Below are 23,084 nucleotides of genomic sequence, written 5' to 3' on the forward strand. Positions count from 1 at the left end.
CTTGGGCATGCCTGCAATTCCTGACTGTTGAAAAGTCACAGCAGCGTGAACGCGCACCATCGGGACTTGCGCGCCTCTCCACAGTAGTCCCACATAATGTCTATGGAATGGATAGCATTTCATTTACACATGGTACACAGAGCCATCTAATAGAAGAGTTACGAATCCGATAATGAGGGGGCAGAAACCTGGAGATCGGGTTACCTCTCTTAATTACTCTATGGCTCTTGTACATGTCACCATAGGTCAGGGGATCTTAGTATAATCTGATCTGACAGAAGGAATTGACTTTAAAGAAACACGTTTTTTCAGTTTTTTGATGTTTGTTTCTGAACAATATTGTTTCTGATCAAATATTGGTTCACTTTCGTAATATTCTAGCCCACAAAAGAAATCAGGACCATGCTTCAATTTTCGGACCGAACCTTGGTATTTTGACAGTAGGAATTGAATTTAAAAAAACATTTTTTTTCCTGTTGTTTTTATGTTCGTTTCTGATCAAATATTAAATATTGGTTAATTTTTCCAATTTTCTAGCACATACAAAAGATCAGGACAATGCTCCAATTTCTGATTGTATCGACACCTTTTTCCGGGATCTTAGTATAATCTGATCGACAATAGGAATTGAGTGGAATCTGTTTTCTGATGTTTATTTCAGAACAAACATTGGGTCATTTTCCCAATTTTCTAACCCACAAAAAAAAATCAGGAAAACATCATTTGGATTTTACCATTATTTGATTTGGAACTGACAATGGTTTTCACCCCAATACAAAAAACAAAAAATAGGCCCAATATTCAATGTTCTAGCCCATGCACAAACAAATCATCATCATCATTGTCACTTAGGTCACATGGTCTTCAACTCACAATAAAAGCTGTAGTCTTATCAGACAGGACAGGCAGGCAGGCAGGCAGGCAGGCAGGCACAGACAGACAGACAGACAGACAGACAGACAGACAGACACTTAGAACATTGACATGCCGTTTTATACCCCAATGCCATACACTAGGCTATAATAATAATAAGGCTTTCGCCTTTATTTTTATCTAACTATAAATGCATCACGTGTGTGTGTGTGTGCGTGTGTGTGTGTGTGTGTGTGTGTGTGTGTGTGTGTGTGTGTGTGTGTGTGCGCTCGTGCGTGCGTGTGTGTGTGTGTGTGTGTGTGTGTGTGTGTGTGTGTGTGTGTGTGTGTGTGTGTGTGTGTGTGTGCGTAACTCGACAACCCTTTGCCCCACCGACTTCAAATTTGACACAAGCGTTCCACACCACAACAGGGAGTGCATTGCCCAGCCATGTCCAGAAACACCACAAAAGGCTCTGCCAGTGGACCTAAAGAGGCCAAGTCCCCTAACCTGTGCAATTTCCAGCCTCTGCCTCAACCAATTGATTGCCATGGCAACCCCACACCTGCCAATTGATTACTTAACCAGTCCACTTTTCACAGTCAGTTTGCAGCCTTCAGACACAGGCAGACAGACAGATACAGAGATCTCCATGTGGGAAATGGGTGCTATGACAACGGGTATTGCCTACTACAGAGATCTCCATATACAGTATGGGCACAAAAGGGATACAGACAGATAGATAAAACAGGTTCTATGACAACGGGTATTATTAGGTACCCAAGTTGCACCGTTCCCAAGTAGGCCGGTGGCCAGCGGGCACGTACAGGTCTAGTTTTTTGAGGGGCGCTAGCCCCTCCTATACACAGGTGTAATGCTTGTCTTTAGTTCAATGTATGTTTTGTAAACGCCATTGACAATGAAGGGAAAATGTATGTCATAATATTCCATTTATGTCATATTGTCTCTTTATAATTGTTAATGGCTATTAATGTTTGTGTTTGCACCGTTTGTTTTACAACACCATTACATCGCCTATAATCAACATGAGTTAGACTTTAATATATTAGCGCCCCTCACTTTGCACGGGTGTGATTTTCTAATCAGGGATAGGTACAGTATATAGGCAGTAGGCTGACAGGAAATGGGGAGAGAGATGGGGGGGTCCCAGATGGGGGGTCCCGGGGGTGATCATGCTGTAAAGGCCGTCGGGATCGGGAGTCGAACCTGCGGCACACTGCCAGACTGGATTACCAGCCAATAATAATAATTACCAGTAAGATGCCCTGAGGGTGAGAAGGGCAAAGAGCTGCACAGTTAAAAAGCAGGAGTTCAACTATTAATCTATGGTGGTGTCCATGAGGTCAGGTTACTGGCCGGGTCCATATATGCAGATCTAGGTGATCCCGTCTTCTCCATGACACGCGCCATATATGGAGCGTGTATTGAGTGTACAGGGTTTGATGAGGTCAGATCAACATATGGAATGTCAGAACAGGTCAGGTCCATATATGGAGATGTAAGGGTTTGATGAGGTCAGCACAAATATGGAATGAATTGGCCATATATGGAGCGTGTCTTGAGGCATGACGGACGCGAGATGCAGGTTTTCATAGTATAAACTGCGACCTACAGTCGCTATAATAATAAATCAATTTTGTCACCTATACCCTAGACCTAGACCTAGAGTAACCTCTTTTCTGTAAACTTAGAAAATGTGATATCCGATTCCTTGCACCAAACAGCTGCATGGTCACTGGGAAGGGGGATACGGTACGTGTCATTCCCATATCTGCTGCCTGCTTGTACTTGGATGAGAGGGTGCAGGAGGGACCTTGAACTGACCTTTAGCATATGCCTAAGACTGGTCTAAGATACATATGAGCTTAGGGTCAATGAGTACTTCTTCATATATTGACCCATGTCATTTTCGCTTTGAAGAGTGCAAACTGGTTAAGTAATCAATTGGCAGGTGTGGGATTGCCATGGCAATGGCAATCAATTGGTTGAGGCAGAGGCTGGAAATCCTGTGGTGTTTCTGGACAACGGTGCATGCCACCGACTCAAGGCTGGGCACTGCACTCCCTGTTGTGGTGTGGAACGCTTGTGGTAAACGGTGGGGCAAACGGTTGTCGAGTTACGTGCATTACAACCATACACACTGCACACAGACGTGGTGCATTTATAGTTAGATACAAATAAAAGCGAAAGCCGCAAAAAATATATGGATTTTTTTTGTATTATTATTATTATTATTATAGCCTAGTGTATGGCATTGAGGTATAAAACTGCATGTCAATGTTTTAAGCGGCTGTCTGTCTGTCTGTGCCTGTCTGTCTGTCTGCCTGCCTGTCCATTGACTATAGACTACAGCTTTTATTGTGAAGTTGAAAACCATGTGACCTAAGTGACAATGATGATTTGTTTGTGGGCTAGAACATTGAATATTGGGCCTATTTTTTGTATTGGGGTGAAAACCAGTCAGTTCCAAATCAAATAATGGTAAAATCCAAATTATGTTTTCCTGATTTTTTTGTGGGTTGGAAAATTGGGAAAATGACCCAATGTTTGATGTTTGTTCTAGAAAAATATCAGAAAACAGAGAACACTTGTGGTCCACTCAATTCCTATTGTCGATCAGATTATACTAAGATCCCGGCAAAAGGTGTCGATACAATTAGAAATTGGAGCATTGTCCTGATCTTTTATTTTGTATGTGCTAGAAAATTGGAAAAATTAAACAATATTTAATATTTGATCAGAAACAAAATTGTTTTTTTAATTCAATTCCTACTGTTGATCAGATTATGCCAAAATACCAAGGTTCGGTCCGAAAATTGAAGCATGGTCCTGATTTCTTTTGTGGGCTAGAATATTAGAAAAGTTAACCAATATTTGATATTTGTTCAGAAACAAACATCAAAAAACAGAAAAAACGTGTTTCTTTAAAGTCAATTCCTTCTGTCAGATCAGATTATACTAGATCCCCTGACCACCATAGCCATCATAGAGTAAGACAGAGTTACGAAAACTCTGTTCACTTCATGGGGCCAGTCCAATGGCGGCTCTTCTACATAGTCTCATTTTTAAGATCTTAAATGGACTGGCACCTCCACCACTGAAACAATTCATAGGCCGAAGGGACAGTGGTGACAGAGCAACAAGGGCAACTACCAGAGGAGACTGTGAAATGCCAATCAGACGTAGTGTGTTTGGTAAAACAGTCTTCTCTGTTAGAGCCTCCCATCACTGGAACAGTCTCCCCACAGAAGTAAGAGAGACCTCCAACTATCTGACCTTCAAATTCAACCTGAAAAGGTGGCTAAAAACAATTCAAATCTGTAATCATGAGTAACTATCAGCACCATTTAGTATTTCTCACCGGTGTCATTATTCACTTCACTATGTAGTTGTTCTGTCCCCTGTACCATGTTGATCTGTTCCTGTAGTGTATTGTATTGTATTGTGTTTGTGTATGGACAGAGTGTTGGGTGCTAGCACATATGCACACATGGCATCAACGCATGGTGTTGTGTGCTGGCACACTACACTCTGTCTTTCTTTTATCTGTATTGTATTGTGTTTTTGTACGGACAGTGTTGGGTGCTAGCACATTGCACACATGGCATCAACGCATGGTGTTGTGTGCTGGCACACCATACAGTACACTGTCTTTCTTTTATCATTCATTTTTTAAGAGCCTGCCCAGGGACTACAGATGGAAATTAGCTTTGGCTAACTCTGGCCCATTTACATTGAGGTGAAAACTGACATGTTGATTAATGAGCTTTGTCCCAAAAAAAAAGACTTAGGGACAAGTCCTGGACGGGAAGTATTCGGCAGAAATGCATTGGACCCAGGCAACAGCCCAGCTTTAATGATCTTAAATCTCTTAATTTTAGATTGTTTTGTAGTAATAGTACAACATAAACATTACAGAGACTTTAGACGTTACTGTACAATACTTTAAAACAGTTGGCATGTTGCACACGTGCCTAAAATTGCTCTAGTTGGCACAGTCTACAGACCTCCTGACCAGCAAGGCTTTTATGATATTCTTGAGGGATGCTTAGCTGAGGAGGAGGGTGAAGAGAAAATCCTGATGGGCGATCTGAATACAGACGTACAGCGTAAAGAGGCGCCTGTTTTCAAATCATTTAGTATGTTTTGTGATCTGCATAGTATTAGCCAGCTTATTACCCAACCCACTAGAGTGTGTGTTTCTACTCAAACTGTCATTGATCTCATTCTGTCCTCGGACAAATCCAGAATCTCCAAGAAAGGGGTTATTGTATGTGGGCTTAGTGATCATTTTATGATATTCTGTACCCGCAAAATACAAAAACTTAAGACCGGCTGCCACAAAACAGTCATATCAAGGGACCTCAAAACCTACTCTAGTGAGGTCTTTAACCAAGTATTGGAGAGTCTGGATTGGTCCGATGAGCTTAAAAGCACACTTGTCGAAGAAGCTTGGCTTGGCTTCAAAACCAAATATACATCAGTACTGAACAACATGGCTCCTTTGAGAACCACCAGGGGCAAAACCCGCTCGGAACCATGGATGAATTCGGACATACTGGCTGCAATGAAAGCCAGAGACAAAAAATGCTCTGAATTTCTAAAATGCAAGTCAAAGCTAGCCAAGCGCTTCGACAGTGTTCGCCAAGCTCGTTTGAACAACCTAAATACCCAACGAATCAAGCTAAGAAACAGTGTAACTGCCATGACCAAATCAGCTAAAAGTAACTTCATCAATGATAAAGCACAGGAAAACAAAAACAATCCTCGTGAGCTCTGGAAGCTACTAAACAATCAACTATGCTGCGGTCAGAAACTAAAAACCAGGTTTTCAAACATAAACATCAAATCGGACAACACTCTCATCACTGACAACCTTGATGTGGCCAACTACTTGAATATCTTCTTTACAAACATAGCAACAACTCTGGTTAACAAACTGCCCTCCCACTCTGGGCTCTTTGGTATAGAGCACATTACAACCTTCTACAGAAACCTAGGTGTTTGTAAAGACGATTTTAAACTAGTTATGGTAACAACTGATGAGGTAATTAAGAAACTGAGTGCCCTCCAACCCCACAAGGCCACAGGCCATGACAATATTCCCTCCAAATTTCTCAGAGACTCAGCCATCTCTATAGCTCGGTGGCCGAACGGAGGCAGCGGTGGCCGAACGGATAGCGGCGCGGTCTAGATACCGGAAGGTTCCCAGTTCGAACCAGCCGTCCGACACGTTAAAATTACCACCGCTGAAATGCCCTTGAACAAGGCATCAACCACTACAATGAAATGTGTTCTATGAGCAGGGCCTGGCTGGAAACAAGTTCTTGAGCTTAGCCCAGATACCCTGGGTAAATATAGATTTCATTTCATTTCATTTCATTTCCAATCATCACCCACATAGTAAACCTCTCCATCAAACAGGGACAGGTCCCCCAAGATTTCAAACTGGCCAAAGTAACCCCCTTGCACAAGAAAGGGAGTAAATTAGACCCCGGCAACTACCGCCCTATTTCTATTCTTAGCTACATCTCGAAAGTGATGGAAAAAATAGTCTATGAACAGGTTGAAAAGTATCTTGCCACTAATAAATTAATGTACGAGTTCCAATCTGGCTTCAGAATGTCCCACTCCACTGACACATGCCTTCTCTATTTGAGCGACCACATCAAACATGAGGTGGATGCTGGCAAATACTGTGGCATGGTCATGCTGGACCTCCAAAAGGCTTTTGACACCGTGAACCACTCCATACTGGTTAACAAGCTAAAGGCAATTGGTTTCGATAGCACATCAGTGAGCTGGATGCAATCCTACCTGGAGGGGAGAGAACAGATGGTGGAGGTGAATGGAACACTGTCCCCCCCCCCCCCCCTCCCAGTGAGCTGTGGCGTTCCACAAGGGAGCATACTAGGACCTTTACTGTTCCTAATATATGTTAACGACATGTCTTCAGCTTGTGACTGCAACTTGTTCCTGTTCGCAGATGACTCGGCACTGCTAGTCTCGGACAGGAACAAACTGCAGGTTGAAAAGGCCCTCAGCTCTGAACTCGGTAGAATCTGCACCTGGCTCGCTGATAACAAACTATCTTTACACCTGGGAAAAACTGAATCCATTCTCTTTGGCTCTAATAGTAATCTCAGCAAGGCAAATGGCTTCTTGGTTAGAGTGGGTGACAATGTTATCACACGTAAAGATGAAATTACCTACCTAGGTTCCATCCTGGAGGCTAATCTTTCCGGTGATAAAATGGCCACCAACGTAATCAAAAAGGTCAACCATAGAACAAGATTCCTTTACAGGATCTCCTCACTGGTCAACAAAAACACCTTGAAGACCTATAACAGGAGCCCTTGTACAGGGTTTCTTTGACTATGCATGCACCTCCTGGTACCACAGCACCTCAAAGGCCCTTAAAACCAGGCTCCAGACTTCCCAAAACAAACTGGTCAGGCTCCTACTTGACCTCGCCCCCCGAACCCACCTCACCCCTGCCCACTTCGACAGGCTGGAATGGCTTAGGGTCGACGACAGAGTACAGCATCTTGCAATGGGTCTGGTCCACAAGATTCGATACACCACCAAGATACCCATGTACCTGTCTAGATACTTCCTTAATGTTAACGAAGTCCACACCCACAACACCAGAGGGAGTGGAACGAACCATGTACAACCCAGATTCGGCACAAACAAGGGACTAAATTCTTTTCGCTCCTATGCCACCAAAATGTGGAACGCCCTACCAACTGTCATTAAGACATGCGAATCCCTTGACTCCTTCAAAACCGCTCTCAAAGTGCACCTACAGACGGCTGCAATTCGAAACTGGCCCCTGTAAAATCGGAATCCCTCAAACACGAACGCAAGGACAACACAAGAGACGGTCGCGGCCACACAGCCAACTCAAGGTACGGCCACGGAGCCGACTTGGGGACCCAACACAAGAGGCGGTCACGGCCACACAGCCAACTCAAGGTACGGCCACGGAGCCGACTTGGGGACCCAACGCAGCTCCTCCAAGGAAAACAAACAAATTAACGGAGCTGAACGTGAATCCCCCCCACCGCCCACCCCTTTTTTTCCCTCACTGTATATGTTTCTTTTCCCTTTTTACCTCCTTTATGATGAATTCCTGTTCTGTCTATATAGAAGTGTCTATTTGTACGTCTATTTGTACGTCTCTAAATGTTTTTGATGATTTGAACATGGTGGACCCTATTGGAAACAAGTGTAATGCTTAATTGGGTCGTCCACTCACAGTTAACAGCCTTTGTATTGAGTTTGTGCTTGAAATGTACTGTAATTCTGCAAACTGTTAATACATTCTTCAATCAATCAATCAATCAATCAATCTTATTTGCGCCGCCCTCGTTGAAAACAATGTATTTCCAACTCCAGTTTGTCCCCCTTTCAGGCTGCATGAACAGCGCTCGAGCGCTCGGTTTCTGCCCCCCCAATATCGTAACTCTTCTATTAGATGGCTCTGGTAGGCTACAGCTATAGACAGGCAGCAGCACAGTAAGCTCAGCTGTCGCTGAGAGCCCGAGACGCTACCGAGACGCTGACTGGAGATTAGAACAACAACCAAAAAGATGTGCGCTCTTCAAGGAATTCTATTTATCCTATCTTTGACGCCATACGTGAGTGTGTCTCGCTTTATAATTATTAACATTATTAAAATGAATTTTGAGAGCCTGCTTAATTGCAACCTTTAGCCTACTTTATTGCACGTGAGAAGAAAGCAGTTTGATTTGATGATAAAGAAATTGAATAGCAACAGATCGACAAAATGTTTCTCTCAATTCTCTGCAATTCGCAAACAAAGTAACAAACTAAAAGTAGGCTAGACATGCCTTCTAAAAATATATTTTTCGTTATTATAGTCTTTATCCAACTGATGGGTAGGCATAACATACCAGAGTTTTTAAAGGGTGAATTATACTTTATTTTGGAAATTGGAGATCAACTGCATGGTTACTGGTTTGCAATGCACGCGTGCGTGCGCTTTTCCGCGTCCGCGTGGTGGTTTAATTGCGTGCAGCCGTGCACGCTATCCGCTCTTTTTATTTTTTATTTATACCTCCAGTGGAGTCTGTGGAGACTCAGGTAGACTATAAACCAAATAGTTGACTCCAATGAGTCCCATCTTTGAAGACACTATTATATACTATAGTATATAGGCTACCTATACGACAGCAAATGTATCAATCATTGTATGTATCAATCATTCCCTAATTAGCACACTATGACACTAATGGTGTGTAGCTGTAGCCTAGGCGTATATAGCGCTGCATGTTACTTTTAATTCTGTCTAGGCTACTTTACAGGCAATATGTGATGTGATGATGCACCAAGTGACTCAGACGTAGCCTATACTCTGTGAGTTGAAAGTGACCGTGAGTCCGTGACCAAGGGTGCTTGCCTTGACCTATGTTCGGAAATGCGCACCGGGAGCACACTCGCCTATTAATTTGTAGGGTAATTGGCAGTGCGCTCGTGCCAAAAAAATAGTACCAGCCCCGGGCAGGCATTTCAGGAAAGCCACGAATATGAATGCCATGGCCGTCGTTGCCCCTCAGTTTGGCCTTGTACCAGGGGCGGCAGGTTCCTATAACGGCAGTGGGTGCCCCCCGCCCCGCCTCCCTTATTTCCCCCAGATGATCTAACAATGTCATGATTTGACCAATGTATTACCAATCTCGTACACCATTGCTCACGAAAGCAAGATCCTTGACCCAATTACAGCCACTGCATCTTACCTTTTAATTAAAGTAAAAGTAGTCTGAGGAAAAGGAACAGTTCTGTTCCCCGGACATTGTTTTGGGATATTTTGGCTGAGATGGCTCTGTTTGTCAAGTCTCAAGTCATGGCTCTTTACAGACGGGCCGACGGTACACAGACAGCAGCCTCTCCGCTGACTGTGTTAGTGTTGTGTTGCTGCAGGAGACGGAGTGTGAATGAACCGTGCGGTCACTGGAACAAAGCCACCGTATTAGCATTTGAATACCTGTTCTGTGAACACCGTAAAGGTGTGTGCCTACGTGACAAAATGACCAGGGGGAGGGGATCTTCAGCCTTAATCTCAGTGGGTGCTATTTGTCTTATTATTTTTTCAGTGAGTGCCCAAGCCCTCAGGCACTCCCAAAGTTGACGCCGCTGCCTTGTACCCTCATAGAATGGCAAGCGCAGCCACAGTGGCCTCAATGCCCCAGCTGACTTACCACTTTCTCCTCTGTCTCTTTCTTAGAATCCCTGGTGTCACCAGGGATTCTTTCTTGTCAAATTGTAGAGTAAACAGTCTTTTGTTGAGATTCTAAGGGCGGCACTGCGCCCTGAGCGTAGCCTGGCTAATAAACCAGACCGACTCAGCCGTTAGTCTGGCTTATTAGCCAGGCTACCCAGAGCGCACAATGTTCCCGGAGATCCTGAGCTCTAGTTATGATTAGGCTTGATTAACCCCTCTCTATCCGTCCCTCCCCTGCTCCCCATCTTTAAACTAATCCACTTTGATTGGTGCAGGGCATGGATCTGATTGTAAATACCATAATTAATTTATTTCACTGCAGATAGTCTAACATCATCTGGACAAAACCCTTCAAATATAATATATGCAGACCACCAGGAACAAGTAGGCCTATAATAATTTTGATAAATCCAAAGAAATTATATTTAGCTTGGTATTACAGAAAAATAGGGCTGTCACGTCACTTTAAGACAGTAAAAACCTTTGAGAAAACCCAGAATGAAAAGAGACCAAATTAATCAATATTATTACCTTTTACAGTCAAATAGTAAGAATCAGTGTAATATCCCTTTAAAATCCTTTAGCCAACCAGGCAGAAAAACACTTTTGAAAGACCCCATAATTGTGCATTTTTGGTCTTGTTTATTTTAATTATTTATTTAACCAGGCATGGCAAGGCAGGATTGAGAATAATTTGTTATGTACAACTGCAGCTTGGCAAAAGGCAATGCCTCTTGAGCTAATAATAATGAATTGCATTTTTATAGCGCTTTTCCAAGTGCTCAAAGCGCTTTATACAATGGTTCATTCATTCATACATTGGGAGGTGAAGCGGCGAACAGTCAACGCCAGCGTCCTCACTTCCCACATTCACACACCAATGGTGGCAAGCTCACACCGACCGACTCATTGGAGGCAATGTAGGGTTCAGTGTCTTGCCCAAGGACACTTCGACATGTGGACAGGAGGAGCCGGGATTCGAACCGCCGACCCAGGGATCATTGGACAACCTGCTCTACCTCCTGAGCCACAGCCGCCCCTAGTGGGAAAAGGGGCTAAAATAAATCAACACGTTTGTTGATTTGCTTATTTGTGATAACATCCCGTCATGATTCATGCACACATTTGAAACTGTAAAATGTAGCCCCTTGTTCCATGGAAAAATAGATGGCATTATCATGTGCAGAGTGCCCAATCTGATGGCCCCTTTTTGGATAGTTAGCGTTAATGGCATTTCAGCTCTTACACAGAGAACCCTTTTCACTTTTCTATCTGACATCAGACCACTTACCTGGTCCTGGATGTGTAGAGTTGGCCTGCATGCGACTATGCACTGTAGGCTATGTGGTTTCAGAGCTCGCCGCATCCTGACGGACCGCATAATCCCCTCTCTTTATTCCTGTCTCTGTTATACTATATGCTTCATTCATCCCCATGGTACTCTCACCTGTGCCGTCCCTATTCTTTAGAAGGAGGGGGTGGTTTTATGTTGTGTCTGTCTGTCTGTGACTGACTGACTGACTGACTGACAGACATGCTGTAAATATGCACGTGTGTCTGGTTACTTTGCAGAGAGTTGGAAATATGTTGTTGGAAAATGTGGGATTCATTTTTCACTCTGAGCACCAGACAATGGGCTGTCACAGTCACTTCTGTCATTGTGCTGTGGTATCTCCAGCTCACAGTGGCACCTTGGAGAAGAAGGCACACAGAAAACCAATGGTGTATTGATTGTCAGGGAAGTTCTCATTGACTTCCACCTCTGGCCTGTTTTTGAATGAATCCACTGTTGGTATCTGGCTGTGACGTTGTTAGTGTAAAGACTGCTTCACTATTATTCTGGGCTGGTTTCCACAGATTCCATTATTTTGGCATGTGTGTGTTTGTGATTGTGTGTGATACATACTGCAGTCTGTAGTGTATGTGATGCAGATGTTGTGTGTGTGTGTGCGTGTGCGTGTGCGTGTGCGTGTGCGTGCGTGCGTGTGTGCGTGCGTGCGTGCGTGCGTGCAGTGGTTAGAGACACATTAGCATCATGACAGAAGGTTGAGGCGAGTGAATCTCTGCATGCTGATAGCTGAGTTTATAGAACAGCATTTCCAGCACAAACCTGTTCCATAAATATGTTATTCTGTGTATGCCACGGCTGCAGTGGTGTCTGTGCTTTAGACTGGTATTTACATACTGGTCAATAAATATGTTATTCTGTGTATGCCACGGCTGCAGTGGTGTCTGTGCTTTAGACTGGTATTTACATACTGGTCATCTTTCATATCAAGAAGCTATCACAGGCAACAGTAAGCACTCAAATTAGCACTTTCTTCCAAAATGGGTTGATGGGTTTTTTTTATGGATAATTGCGAATTTACCTCAGTTATTATAGGACTATAGCTGTGCAAATATGTTGATGTTATAGAAGCTCCTCCCACTATGGCATCACCCAAGCTATGCCAGTGAGTCGGTGACATGGTGTTAGACATTGGCAGTAAAAAAAAAAAAAAATCAGCAAGAGAAGATCAGCAATTCAGTTTGGTGTTTATAAATTATATGTGTGCTATTTATTCAGTTTGAGAAATCATGATCTTTGGAAAGCATTCGCTGGCAGATCATACAGGGACTAGGGGCTATATCTTGCGCCACCCCTTAACCCTTATCTCTAAACTAATTTGCCATTTTTTACTATTGAAAAAAACCTTTTAAAATAGTTAAAATAGCCGATCTACAAGCTCACAATGTCTCGATGTAGATCGGCTAGTTGAACTATTTTAAATGTTTTTCAAAATAGTAAAAAAAATGGCAAATACGTTTAGGGATAAGGGATAAGGGTGGCGCAAGATGGAGCCCTAGAAGTAATGTCACTCAGACAGATGAGGGAAAAGGAGATAACGCATTGCCCCACAATATTACCTGTAAGATGCCTGAGCTCCATACTGTATATGGAGATCTAAGGGTGGCTGCGGTGGCAGTGTCTTGAGTGTACAGGGTTTGATGAGGGCCCATGTACGGCTGGGCATTAATTTTCAGGCCTGTTGAGAACTCAAGTTTTCGCCGGCTGCCGGGGGCGGCTGCACAAATAACTTTGGGGCAGGCCCGTCTAGAGTTTAAATGGTGTGGGAGGTCTGATACAAATCAGGAAACAGAGACAGCAGAACCAAGGTTTGACACACGGTGGCGCCCTTTGTTATATTGAACAATAAAGAATAAAATGCCACTTTTTGCTCAGAAACAATAATGCATCAACTCTCAAACATGTGGAATGTTATCTTCAGGTAAGGTAGGAGTATCGAGTATAGACATTTCAAATGTGCAACTAACTAAAGAGGGAGAGGGAGTGCGGGGACTTACCATCCAGAGCCAAACACAGGTATACGCTGCCCGTCAGCGTCAAGGTGGACCAGCCAAGTGTCAGGTTCAAGTGTGCTCTATATAGGGCCCGCCTGACTCGCCCTATATAGCTGCTATATATAGCTGGAGTACAGTCTAGGCACATAGACACCGTCTATGATGTGTCCGAGGGCGTGTCTGGTCTGCTTCCGTGTCAGAGGCGGCGGTGTTTGGCTGGTCACCATGGAAACGTACCTGTTTGCCTGGTGGTTTTGTAGCGAGACACCACAATGGACAGGTATCAGTCAAAAGGGAGACATCGAAGAGGAAGGATGGATGGGAAAGGATCAACATATAACAGAACAGGTTCTGACATATATCCATATACTAATATTGATGACATCAGGGATCTCCATATGGGCTTAATTGCGACAGCAGGTCGCATTTACTATGATATGATCCCTGATTTACTGTCATCCCCGATGATGTCATAGTGATGTCACGAGACCTGGGCACAATATATGGGGGCTTTCCCCATGTATGGGGATTTTGAGAGATTCCATAGTTAACTGCGACCTTCGGTCGCAAATACATTTTTGATGACATGTTTTATTTTGTTTCGTAACCATTGTATAATCACATAATTATATGAACTGTTATTATTGGCACTTCAGTGATTCTTACAGCGCCCCCGTTCCTGACAGTGATGGAAAAAGTCCTCACATTTGTTTCTTAAGTAAAAGTATCAATACTGCAATATAGAACTACCGGTACTCTGTTGCAAGTACAAATGTATATAGAGCTGAAGTGGTTAATGTGTATTTCGTAATAATAATAATAAAAAGTAACTAACTAGTAACTAAAGTTTTCAAATAAATGTAGTGGAGGAAAAGTACAATATGCCTCTGAGATGTAGTGGAGTAGAAGTAAAAGTACTATAAATTGGAAATACTGAAGTAAAGTACAAATACCACAAATATTGTACTTAAGTACAGTACTTAAGTACAGACAATTACTGTCGTCATTAATGACTGTAAAGCACACCTCCTTCATGTAATATTTCTTAATCACATTCCAGTAAAGTATTAGTTTGTTAGTAATGTTAGTGATAACTTAAGAATTGTAAGAGAGAGATTGTAACCGAGACTGTTTAAGATGAGGATAGAACTGTCTCTTCAATGAAAATGTGAGAATTTACTCGTATCACACAGTTAGAAGTGACAAAGGATGTGAGGTTTGTTTTACAGTGTTGATCTTTGTCTACTCTCATCTGAAACTACTAACACGATTTTATCATTATGTGAGGCGGATGACTAATTTAAGGAGAAAAAATATATGTTTTTATTTTTTTAATGGGCAGGTGTGTCATTGGCTGTTAAATTCCCACTGCCAGCCCCTCCCCCCTGGGGATTCACTATAGCCTTACTCCAATTTAGTTGATCATCCTCCTGAATTATGAATTGTCTTCTACAATTTACAATTTAGGCATTTAGCAGACGCTCTTAATCCAGAGCGACTTACATTAAGCAAGAACAAAAAGCATGGGAATACATCACATATGTAAAATGCATTTATCGCGAAACATGCGTAAGCTAAGAACGTGACTAGAACATATCTATATAATGACACTATACATATAAACTATAACTAGAACATATCTATATAATGACACTATACATATAAACTATACATATATGCTATACTATGCTGTACATATATACTATGAAGTGCTATGACTACATACAATGCACTTATTGTGCTGTCTACATGACATGCTATAAGTCTGTTTCAAATGCTATATAAGTCTAAGAAGTGCTGTCTAAGGGGGTAGGGTAAGTGCTATGGGCCATGATGGAGTCTGAAAAGGTGGGTTTTCAGACTACGGCGGAAGATCGGGAGTGATGCTGCAGTTCTGATTGCAACGGGAAGTGCATTCCACAGTTTTGGGGCCAGAAGGGAGAAGAGTTTGGGACGTGTGGTGCGTTGTCCCGGTGTTTTTAGTGAGGGTACTTCCAGCTTCCCTGCGTTGGCTGATCTGAGTGCGCGGGAGGGTTTGTAGGGTTCAATCATGCTGGCAAGATATGGGGGAGCCATACCTTTGGTTGCTTTAAATGCCAACATCAGAGTTTTGTATTCTGTGCGGGCAGCGACCGGGAGCCAGTGCAGGGAGCGGAGCAGGGGGGAGACATGTGAGAATTTTGGCTGGTTGAAGACCAAGCGAGCTGCGGCATTTTGGATCAGTTGGAGAGGCTTCAGTGCACATGCCGGTAGGCCAGTAAGGAGAGAGTTACAATAGTCAAGTTTTGACAGGACTGTTGTCTGGATTAGGAGCTGGGATGATTCCTGGGTGAGGAACGATCTAATTCGTCGTATGTTATAGAGTGTGAACCTACAGGATCGAGTGACAGCTGTGATGTGAGTTTTGAACGAGAGCTGACTGTCCAGGACAACACCAAGGTTCCTGGCTGTTGGGACAGACGTTACCAGGGCGTTGTCTACGGAAATAGTTAGCTCCCGCATAGGGCAGGACTTAGCTGGGAAGAAGAGAAGCTCAGTCTTGTCTGGGTTCAGCTTGAGGTGGTTGGAGGACATCCACTGTGAGATGTCAGCCAGGCAAGCAGTGATGCGCTCTTCCACCTGGGTAGAAACAGTTGTGTGTCATCGGCATAACAGTGATAGGATATATTGTGAGCAGAGATGATAGTGCCAAGGGATTTAGTGTACAGTGAGAAAAGGAGGGGACCAAGTACAGATCCCTGTGGGACCCCAGTTTGGAGGGTTCGGGGGGATGATAACAGACCTTTCCAGGAGACCTGGTAGGTCCGGTCGGTGAGGTAGGAGGAGAACCACTTTAGTGCCGTCCCGCCGATGCCTAGATCCGCTAGGGTGTCTAGGAGCAGCTGGTGGTTCACTGTGTCAAATGCTGCTGATAGGTCTAGGAGAATCAGGACTGCAGAGTGGGAAGCAGCCTGGGCAGCATGTAGTGCTTCTGTGACTGCCAGCAGGGCAGTTTCTGTGGAGTGGGCCTTTTTGAATCCGGACTGGTTGGGATCCAGCAGGTTGTTATGTGAGAGATGGAGAGAGAGCTGGTTGGAGACAACACGTTCAATGCTTTTTGATAGAAATGAAAGGAGTGATACCGGTCTGTAGTTCTTGACATCTGAGGGGTCAAGGGTTGGTTCCCGGCCTTGGATTCTTTTCAAAGGAAGATTGAAATGGGACATACACGTATATAATCAAGGACTTGCGTAGCATGTCCTTGCATAGCATGTGTTTGTCAAGAAAATTATTGCTTTTTTTCCTGTCTAGGCCAAATGTCTTTGCCAAAAATAGCCGATCTACAAGCTCTCATGCACAATGCACTGCAGCACGTTGTGAGCTTGTAGATCGTCCATTTTTGGCTAATATTCCCCCCAGAATATGAATGCTGGCATTCAAGTGGTTATTATCCTGCCTCATTTTCATGTCAAAAAGGCTGTCTCTAGTTCAAGCAATTTAATACACTTTATTTTTTTTTCTTTCTCTTTCATCCTTTTACTGCCCTGATGGGTGATGGCTTCCGTCTGCATGTCAAACATTCCTTCCCGCCTTCACCCTCACCCCCAACCCCACCCCCCAAATCCCCTCCACTTATTGATGTCCTGCAGAGAAGATATTTGCTTCAGAACATAGGCGATTTTTGGGGGGACCCAGGGGGCACGTGGCCGCCCCGGTGGCCCAAAGAAAATCTTTTGTCAATTGTAACTTTATACTCATTTATATTTTTCACTTTGTAAAGAACATTGACATGACTCACATGCTGATTGGCTATAGTATGCGCCAAAATGAGTAAATACATCATATAGTGTCTAGAAAATTAAGTACTTACAGTATGTCTTGCATATTTTGTTGTTTATATTCTTTAACTTAGCCATTGAGTTCTCATAGATGTGTACCCAGATATTGTAGGCTATTATTAGCCTACAATATTATTATTATTATTATAAAATAATAATAATTTAAAAAAATCTGTGCCCCCCCTGCTGGGAGAGCCAAAGATAGCCTATGCTGCTGCAGAATGATGACCACAGGTGTCCTGTCCAGCATTCCTGTGTTCAGTGTTCTTTAGTGCTTTATCTCCTCCAATCAATCATAATAGACAACCCTCCTTCCTCAGTTTTCCGAAACGGGATCCTTCTGTCTATCTCAGATAGGGGTAAATGTCAGCAATGTCAGATGCAAATCAGGTTTTCCTATTTCTATTTGATATAGGCAGCCTACTATAGAAAAGGACGTACAGTCTTGAATTATCGCTTTCTGTCTGAGGCCAACCACCACTTTCAGCCTGGTGTCCCTGTTTTGGGCATGTTCACTCCGCGTCATCAGTGCCCACTGCCCATACCCTAGGTGGGGTTGGCGAAAGGGCCTTTCTGTGTGGAGTTTGTATGTTCTCCCTGTGTCCCCTAGGGTAGGTACCCTCACAATAAACATGCAGTAATACTAGTCTCTGTCCTGCCCCCCCTTTACAAAAATCATGGGATAAGAAAAAAACCCAATATATGTGAATGTGAAAGATTGCACTCAGTAGAGTGCACACCTCTCCATTTGATATCAGTGTTTATGTAATTATAATCTTGCCTTTGATTGTGACATGTCATTTGATGTTTTTGACTCAAAAGTGAATCATCTTCCTCCAGACTTTGTCCAGCTTGCACCCAGAGTGTGAATACATATTTCAACTAGAAAAGGAGGAACGCCACTGTCTTCAGAGGATTGCAGAGCAGGGCAACAGCAGTGCTGAAGCTGGAGGTAGTATCTCTTCTGCTCCATTCCCCTTGCGGTTATAGCTCATATAGATTCAACAGCAGATCCAGTTGTGTTATGATATATTATATAGACACGTTCACATTAAATGCAGTCTGGAGGGGGAATAAATGCTCCATAGTGAATCATAATTGAAGACAGATATTTAGCCAGATTGTCCATGTGGAGAAAAAATGTGCATGGAGGGACCTGTCATTGTGCTTGCAATGAATAAAAAGGACACGGGTAGAATTTAATTTATTTAAAGTTAAAGGGCTTATTTGAAAATTACTTTACTCACTACAAAAACGTATGCACTGGCTCCGATGAAGGCTGACAATATTGTGCGTGCGTGTCATGTGTCATCATACTGATTGCATAGTATACAGTACTGTCCTATAGTGGTTCTCAATGTTTCATGCTGCAATGCCCCCAAATAATCATACCGTATTTGAACTGGGGACTCCCCACCCTGACAAGCACTTGGAATTGTAGGAGTTAAGGCATTACATTACGTTTGACTCAGTTCCCACGGATAAATATTGTGAAAATAGCAGATCTACAAGCTCACAGCGGCTCGCAGAGCGAGTCGTTCGTGAGCTTATATTATAGATCGTCTATTTTCACAATAAGTACCACAGACGAATAACAGTCTAAGTCCACACTATTGATCCATAATGTATAAATGATAGATAAGGGTTCAGGACAACAAGGCCTTTTCGTGGAGGGGTCAGTCTGACATTTGGACTTAGACTGTTTTTCGTCTGTGGTACTCATTATTTCTGCCTCGTTCTTATATTATTTGACTTGACTTGTCCAATGTTTGAACATGTGTTGAGATTGAGGATCACTGCTGTATACTGTACATGTATCGTTAAGGCCTCTTTAGTCTTACTTCTTGATTTACTGGTTTCTCGATACACATTTTATCCCTATACATTATATCCCTTTTTTCCCCCTCCCCATCTCACCTGAAAGGTTGCCCCACCTTTTGGGATGCAGTGCAATGCTGGCCCAATGCCACGGTGGGGGAGACCGTCCTCAAACCCTGTCCTGCTGTCTTCTCTCTCATCGCCGGGAATATTACAGGTGCATTTTTAACCACTTTTACGGCTGGATTTACTATTTTGGGCATGTATATAGTGTAGGCGAGAATTGTCAAAAAGACAACATAAAAATGAGCTCACAATGCATCTCACCACACGCATCTTGAGCCGTTAGATTGTCTGTTCGTCGTACAGTAAACGATCCATCCTATGATAAAGTATACAGTAAGTCACTGATGCTGTGAGGGGCGCTCTTATCATCGTACATCATCATACATCATCTCATTACCAATCAGAATTTGCGTCCTCACCTTCGTCTTCAATGTTTGTGTTAGGCAATGTTTGTGTTTACACAAACACTCAAAACTGTCCATTCATTGTCAATGGCATTTAATGTTTCAAAGTTTGTGTTTGCACACACACTAAAAGCAGGACATATCCAGCTAGCACCCATCAAAATCTGAAAGACCCGTTTTGTTTAATGACTCCTACAGAATTGTCCAAATTCTGAAGGACTAATACGATTTATCTTTTTGAAAAAATGGGGTTCATCTTTGGCATCCAGGGAGTGTGTGTGCACAGTTTTGCTGGGATTGGCCCAACAACAGTGCCGGAGATTAGCTGGTCACAGACAGACACACACACACACACGGACAGGGTGCAAAACATAGTCTCAATAAACACAATAATAATAATCTCATAGAACACCATCACATATTGCAACAACAATGTGGTGGATGATTTAACCATTTCAAACCTCAAAGCCTGCGTTCCACATCACGGTTGACTTGACCTCATGATCCCTGTGATCTTTCACCTCAGGGTCAGTGAGGCGGAACTGCACTCCCAGAGGTTGGTCGGGTCCTTTACCGCCATACCACATCGCCTGCATTGTGGACGACGATGACATTCCCGAGGTGAGATCACTGAAATGTGTTCTCCCCATTTGACCCATCTCTTGGAGCTGTGAGCCGCAGCCAAGGAGCTGTGAGCCGCAGCCAAGGAGCTGTGAGCCGCAGCCAAGGAGCTGTGAGCCGCAGCCAAGGAGCTGTGAGCCGCAGCCAAGGAGCTGTGAGCCGCAGCCAAGGAGCTGTGAGCCGCAGCCAAGGAGCTGTGAGCCGCAGCCAAGGAGCTGTGAGCCGCAGCCAAGGAGCTGTGAGCCGCAGCCAAGGAGCTGTGAGCCGCAGCCGTGCCGTGCTCGGGAATCATTTGATTCGTTGATTTGACCCCCCAATCCAACCCATTGATGCTGAGTGCCAAGCAGGGAGGCATTGGGCCCCATTTTTACAGTCTTTGGTATGACCTGGCCAGGCCAGTTTCAGGGCGGACACTCTAACCACAAGGCCACTGTCTGGTCTAAATCAGTATATTCTCACACTTTCAATATTTATAAAAAGGTGTTTTGATCCACTCTGTCTCGGAATCTGGCATCCATCTTGGATTTCACGCCATTGTAAATGCGCAACAGAACATTGGCCGCTAGGGGTGCGGCCAATGCACTAGTGTAAAGTAACTAAGTACATTTACCACTGCGTTAGATACATTCTGACTCCTATTTGACAATAAGGTTCCCCCTCTTCTCTTGCTTGAAGACGGAACAGTCCTACTTTGCCACGGTGAAACTGATCTACTCTATTGGCTATGGAACCTCCCTGGTTTTCCTCGTCATTGCTGTGCTGATCCTGCTTCTGTTCAGGTATGATGAGTATACTATAAACCGCCATGCATGTATAAACGTAGACACCCACATGATTTTGGTGGGTCCCCAAAAGTGACAATTTCAGATTTATTGAAGGGATATCCCCTTGAGATGCAGCATCCCATTTTAGAGGGGGACCCGCAGGGGTTCTCAACGTTTTTGGCCGGGGACCCCCGAAAATGCTTTGCCAACTTCTCGGGACCCCCGCCCCGCCAACTCCCGACCCCCAATATAAATTGACTGCTACAATAACCTTAATAATAGAGACAATACACCATAAATAAATACTGAAACCAGATATAATCATTAGGGAAGGTGTATGCATGTACTATGTGTACTATATGTAAACTCTTCATTTCCATTTCCAGACATTCAGTTGCATAAAAAAAAAGAAAGAAAACAATTATTTGGGGACCCCCCAAAATAATTTGGCGACCCCCCGAGGGGTCGCGACCCACGGGTTGAGAACCCCTGCCGTAACACACGAACAAGATACATAAAACGTACAGTACACAGATACAGACAATATACAGATACAGCTTGCTCAGCCTCTCCAACCCACCCCACCAACCACCACATCATCAGCTGGAAAAAATCATTAACATGTTAATGATTTCTTTCAGACCTACAGTTCTAGGAAACACAGAATGGGAGGAATTTTTCTAAGGTATATTAATGCCATAGTAAAATGATGAAAATGAGTGGAATGCCCCTTTAAGAACATTGCCTCATTAACACAATGTGCTTAATTATTTATTTGTAACCTATTTTTAGATCATCTGGACCACAAACATTGAGGGAGTATAAACAGTATTGGAATTGATCCATTTGTTCGCCTCTGGACATTCCGTGTACCGATCGACAAGCTGCTAAAGTATTTTTGTGCCAAATACAGGCTTATATTCGTATGTCTGTCTGAACACATTATTATTAAATACAGGCTTATTTTCTTATGTCTGTCTGAACACATTATTATTAAATACAGGCTTATATTCTTATGTCTGTCTGAACCATAGACTGTAGCACATTATTCCAGTGGTCTCTGGGGTATCTCTTTATCTGACGTCCCACAGGAGTGTACTTGTGTTGTGTTGCAGGAAGGGGGGTTGGGGATTCTGAGCAAAGGAGTTTGTTATTTAGTGTTTAGCCTAGGGCCCAGCCGCCCAGGTTAAAAAACAAAACAAGTCATTATTTCATCTTTCAATTACTTCTACTTTATATCTCACTCGTTATTTTTTTTTGAGAGAGAGAGAGAGAGAGAGAGAGAGAGAGAGAGAGAGAGAGAGAGAAACGGTGAGTTAGACACGTGAACGCACTTCTAAATTCGCATAAAAAAGAACAATAAATAGCGATCACAAGACGGCCATCTATCCAGCTATTTATATCAACTCGCTCATTATTATTTTTAAAGTGCGCTGAGAGGCAATGATTGGCCATCCACTCACACAATAGCACCTCCTCTTAAAATCTATAGCTGATGGGGATGGGTAATGATTAGCCATCCATTCACACAATTGCACTCCCTCTTAGGCTTCGTACACACCTTTCGGACACACAGATCTGTCCGACCGACCACTGATTACATTTTTATGATTTGATGCCTCCATGTCCCACAATGCTTTGCGCGATTTGGGCGGTGCTACGACACGCGGAAATAGATGCACATATGTTCAGTGTAGTTTTCTTGACTGCAGCAGCAGCTAGCAGTAGTTTGTCGAGGCCGTTTTTCACACTCAAAGTTCACTTAGAAGGTCCGGACCAAGGACCAAATATTTGCATTTTGATTTTGGTCCGTTTGGTGTTCACACTGGACTTTGTAAAGCGTACCAAATATGTAAACAAATGACACGTGGACATGTTAAGCGAACCAAATAGTGAAAAAAAGAAAAGAGGTCATTTTGCTACGGAGGGAAAAATAACATGAGGGGGTGCGGGAAATCACTGTACAATTTTTGGGCGCAAACTTCAGTCACACAGAGAGAAGAGAACAGCAACATGAATCATGATTGCAGCAACAACTTGAAATTGCATGAATTCTTAATAAGTATTTTATTAGCCAAATAAGACAACAGATGAACAGAGGAGCAGGTGTTTGAACAATAATGTGCTTGCT

General features: G+C 43.3%; 1 protein-coding gene across 1 annotated transcript in view; it reads left to right on the forward strand.

The window, feature by feature from the left end:
- Positions 1-2,601: 2,601 nt before the first annotated feature.
- ghrhrl (growth hormone releasing hormone receptor, like) overlaps positions 2,602-23,084 on the forward strand; it is a gene marked incomplete at its 5' end in the record, with an annotated part of 36,280 nt that continues 15,797 nt past the window's right edge. The window contains 5 exons of the mRNA XM_079505496.1: positions 2,602-2,625; positions 18,121-18,232; positions 19,205-19,315; positions 20,095-20,189; positions 20,865-20,968. Coding sequence (XP_079361622.1) covers positions 2,602-2,625; positions 18,121-18,232; positions 19,205-19,315; positions 20,095-20,189; positions 20,865-20,968 — 446 coding nt within the window. The remainder of the gene's footprint in view (positions 2,626-18,120; positions 18,233-19,204; positions 19,316-20,094; positions 20,190-20,864; positions 20,969-23,084) is intronic.

Source organism: Electrona antarctica (genome assembly GCF_951216825.1).
Source record: "Electrona antarctica genome assembly, chromosome: 7".
NCBI classification, from domain to species: domain Eukaryota; kingdom Metazoa; phylum Chordata; class Actinopteri; order Myctophiformes; family Myctophidae; genus Electrona; species Electrona antarctica.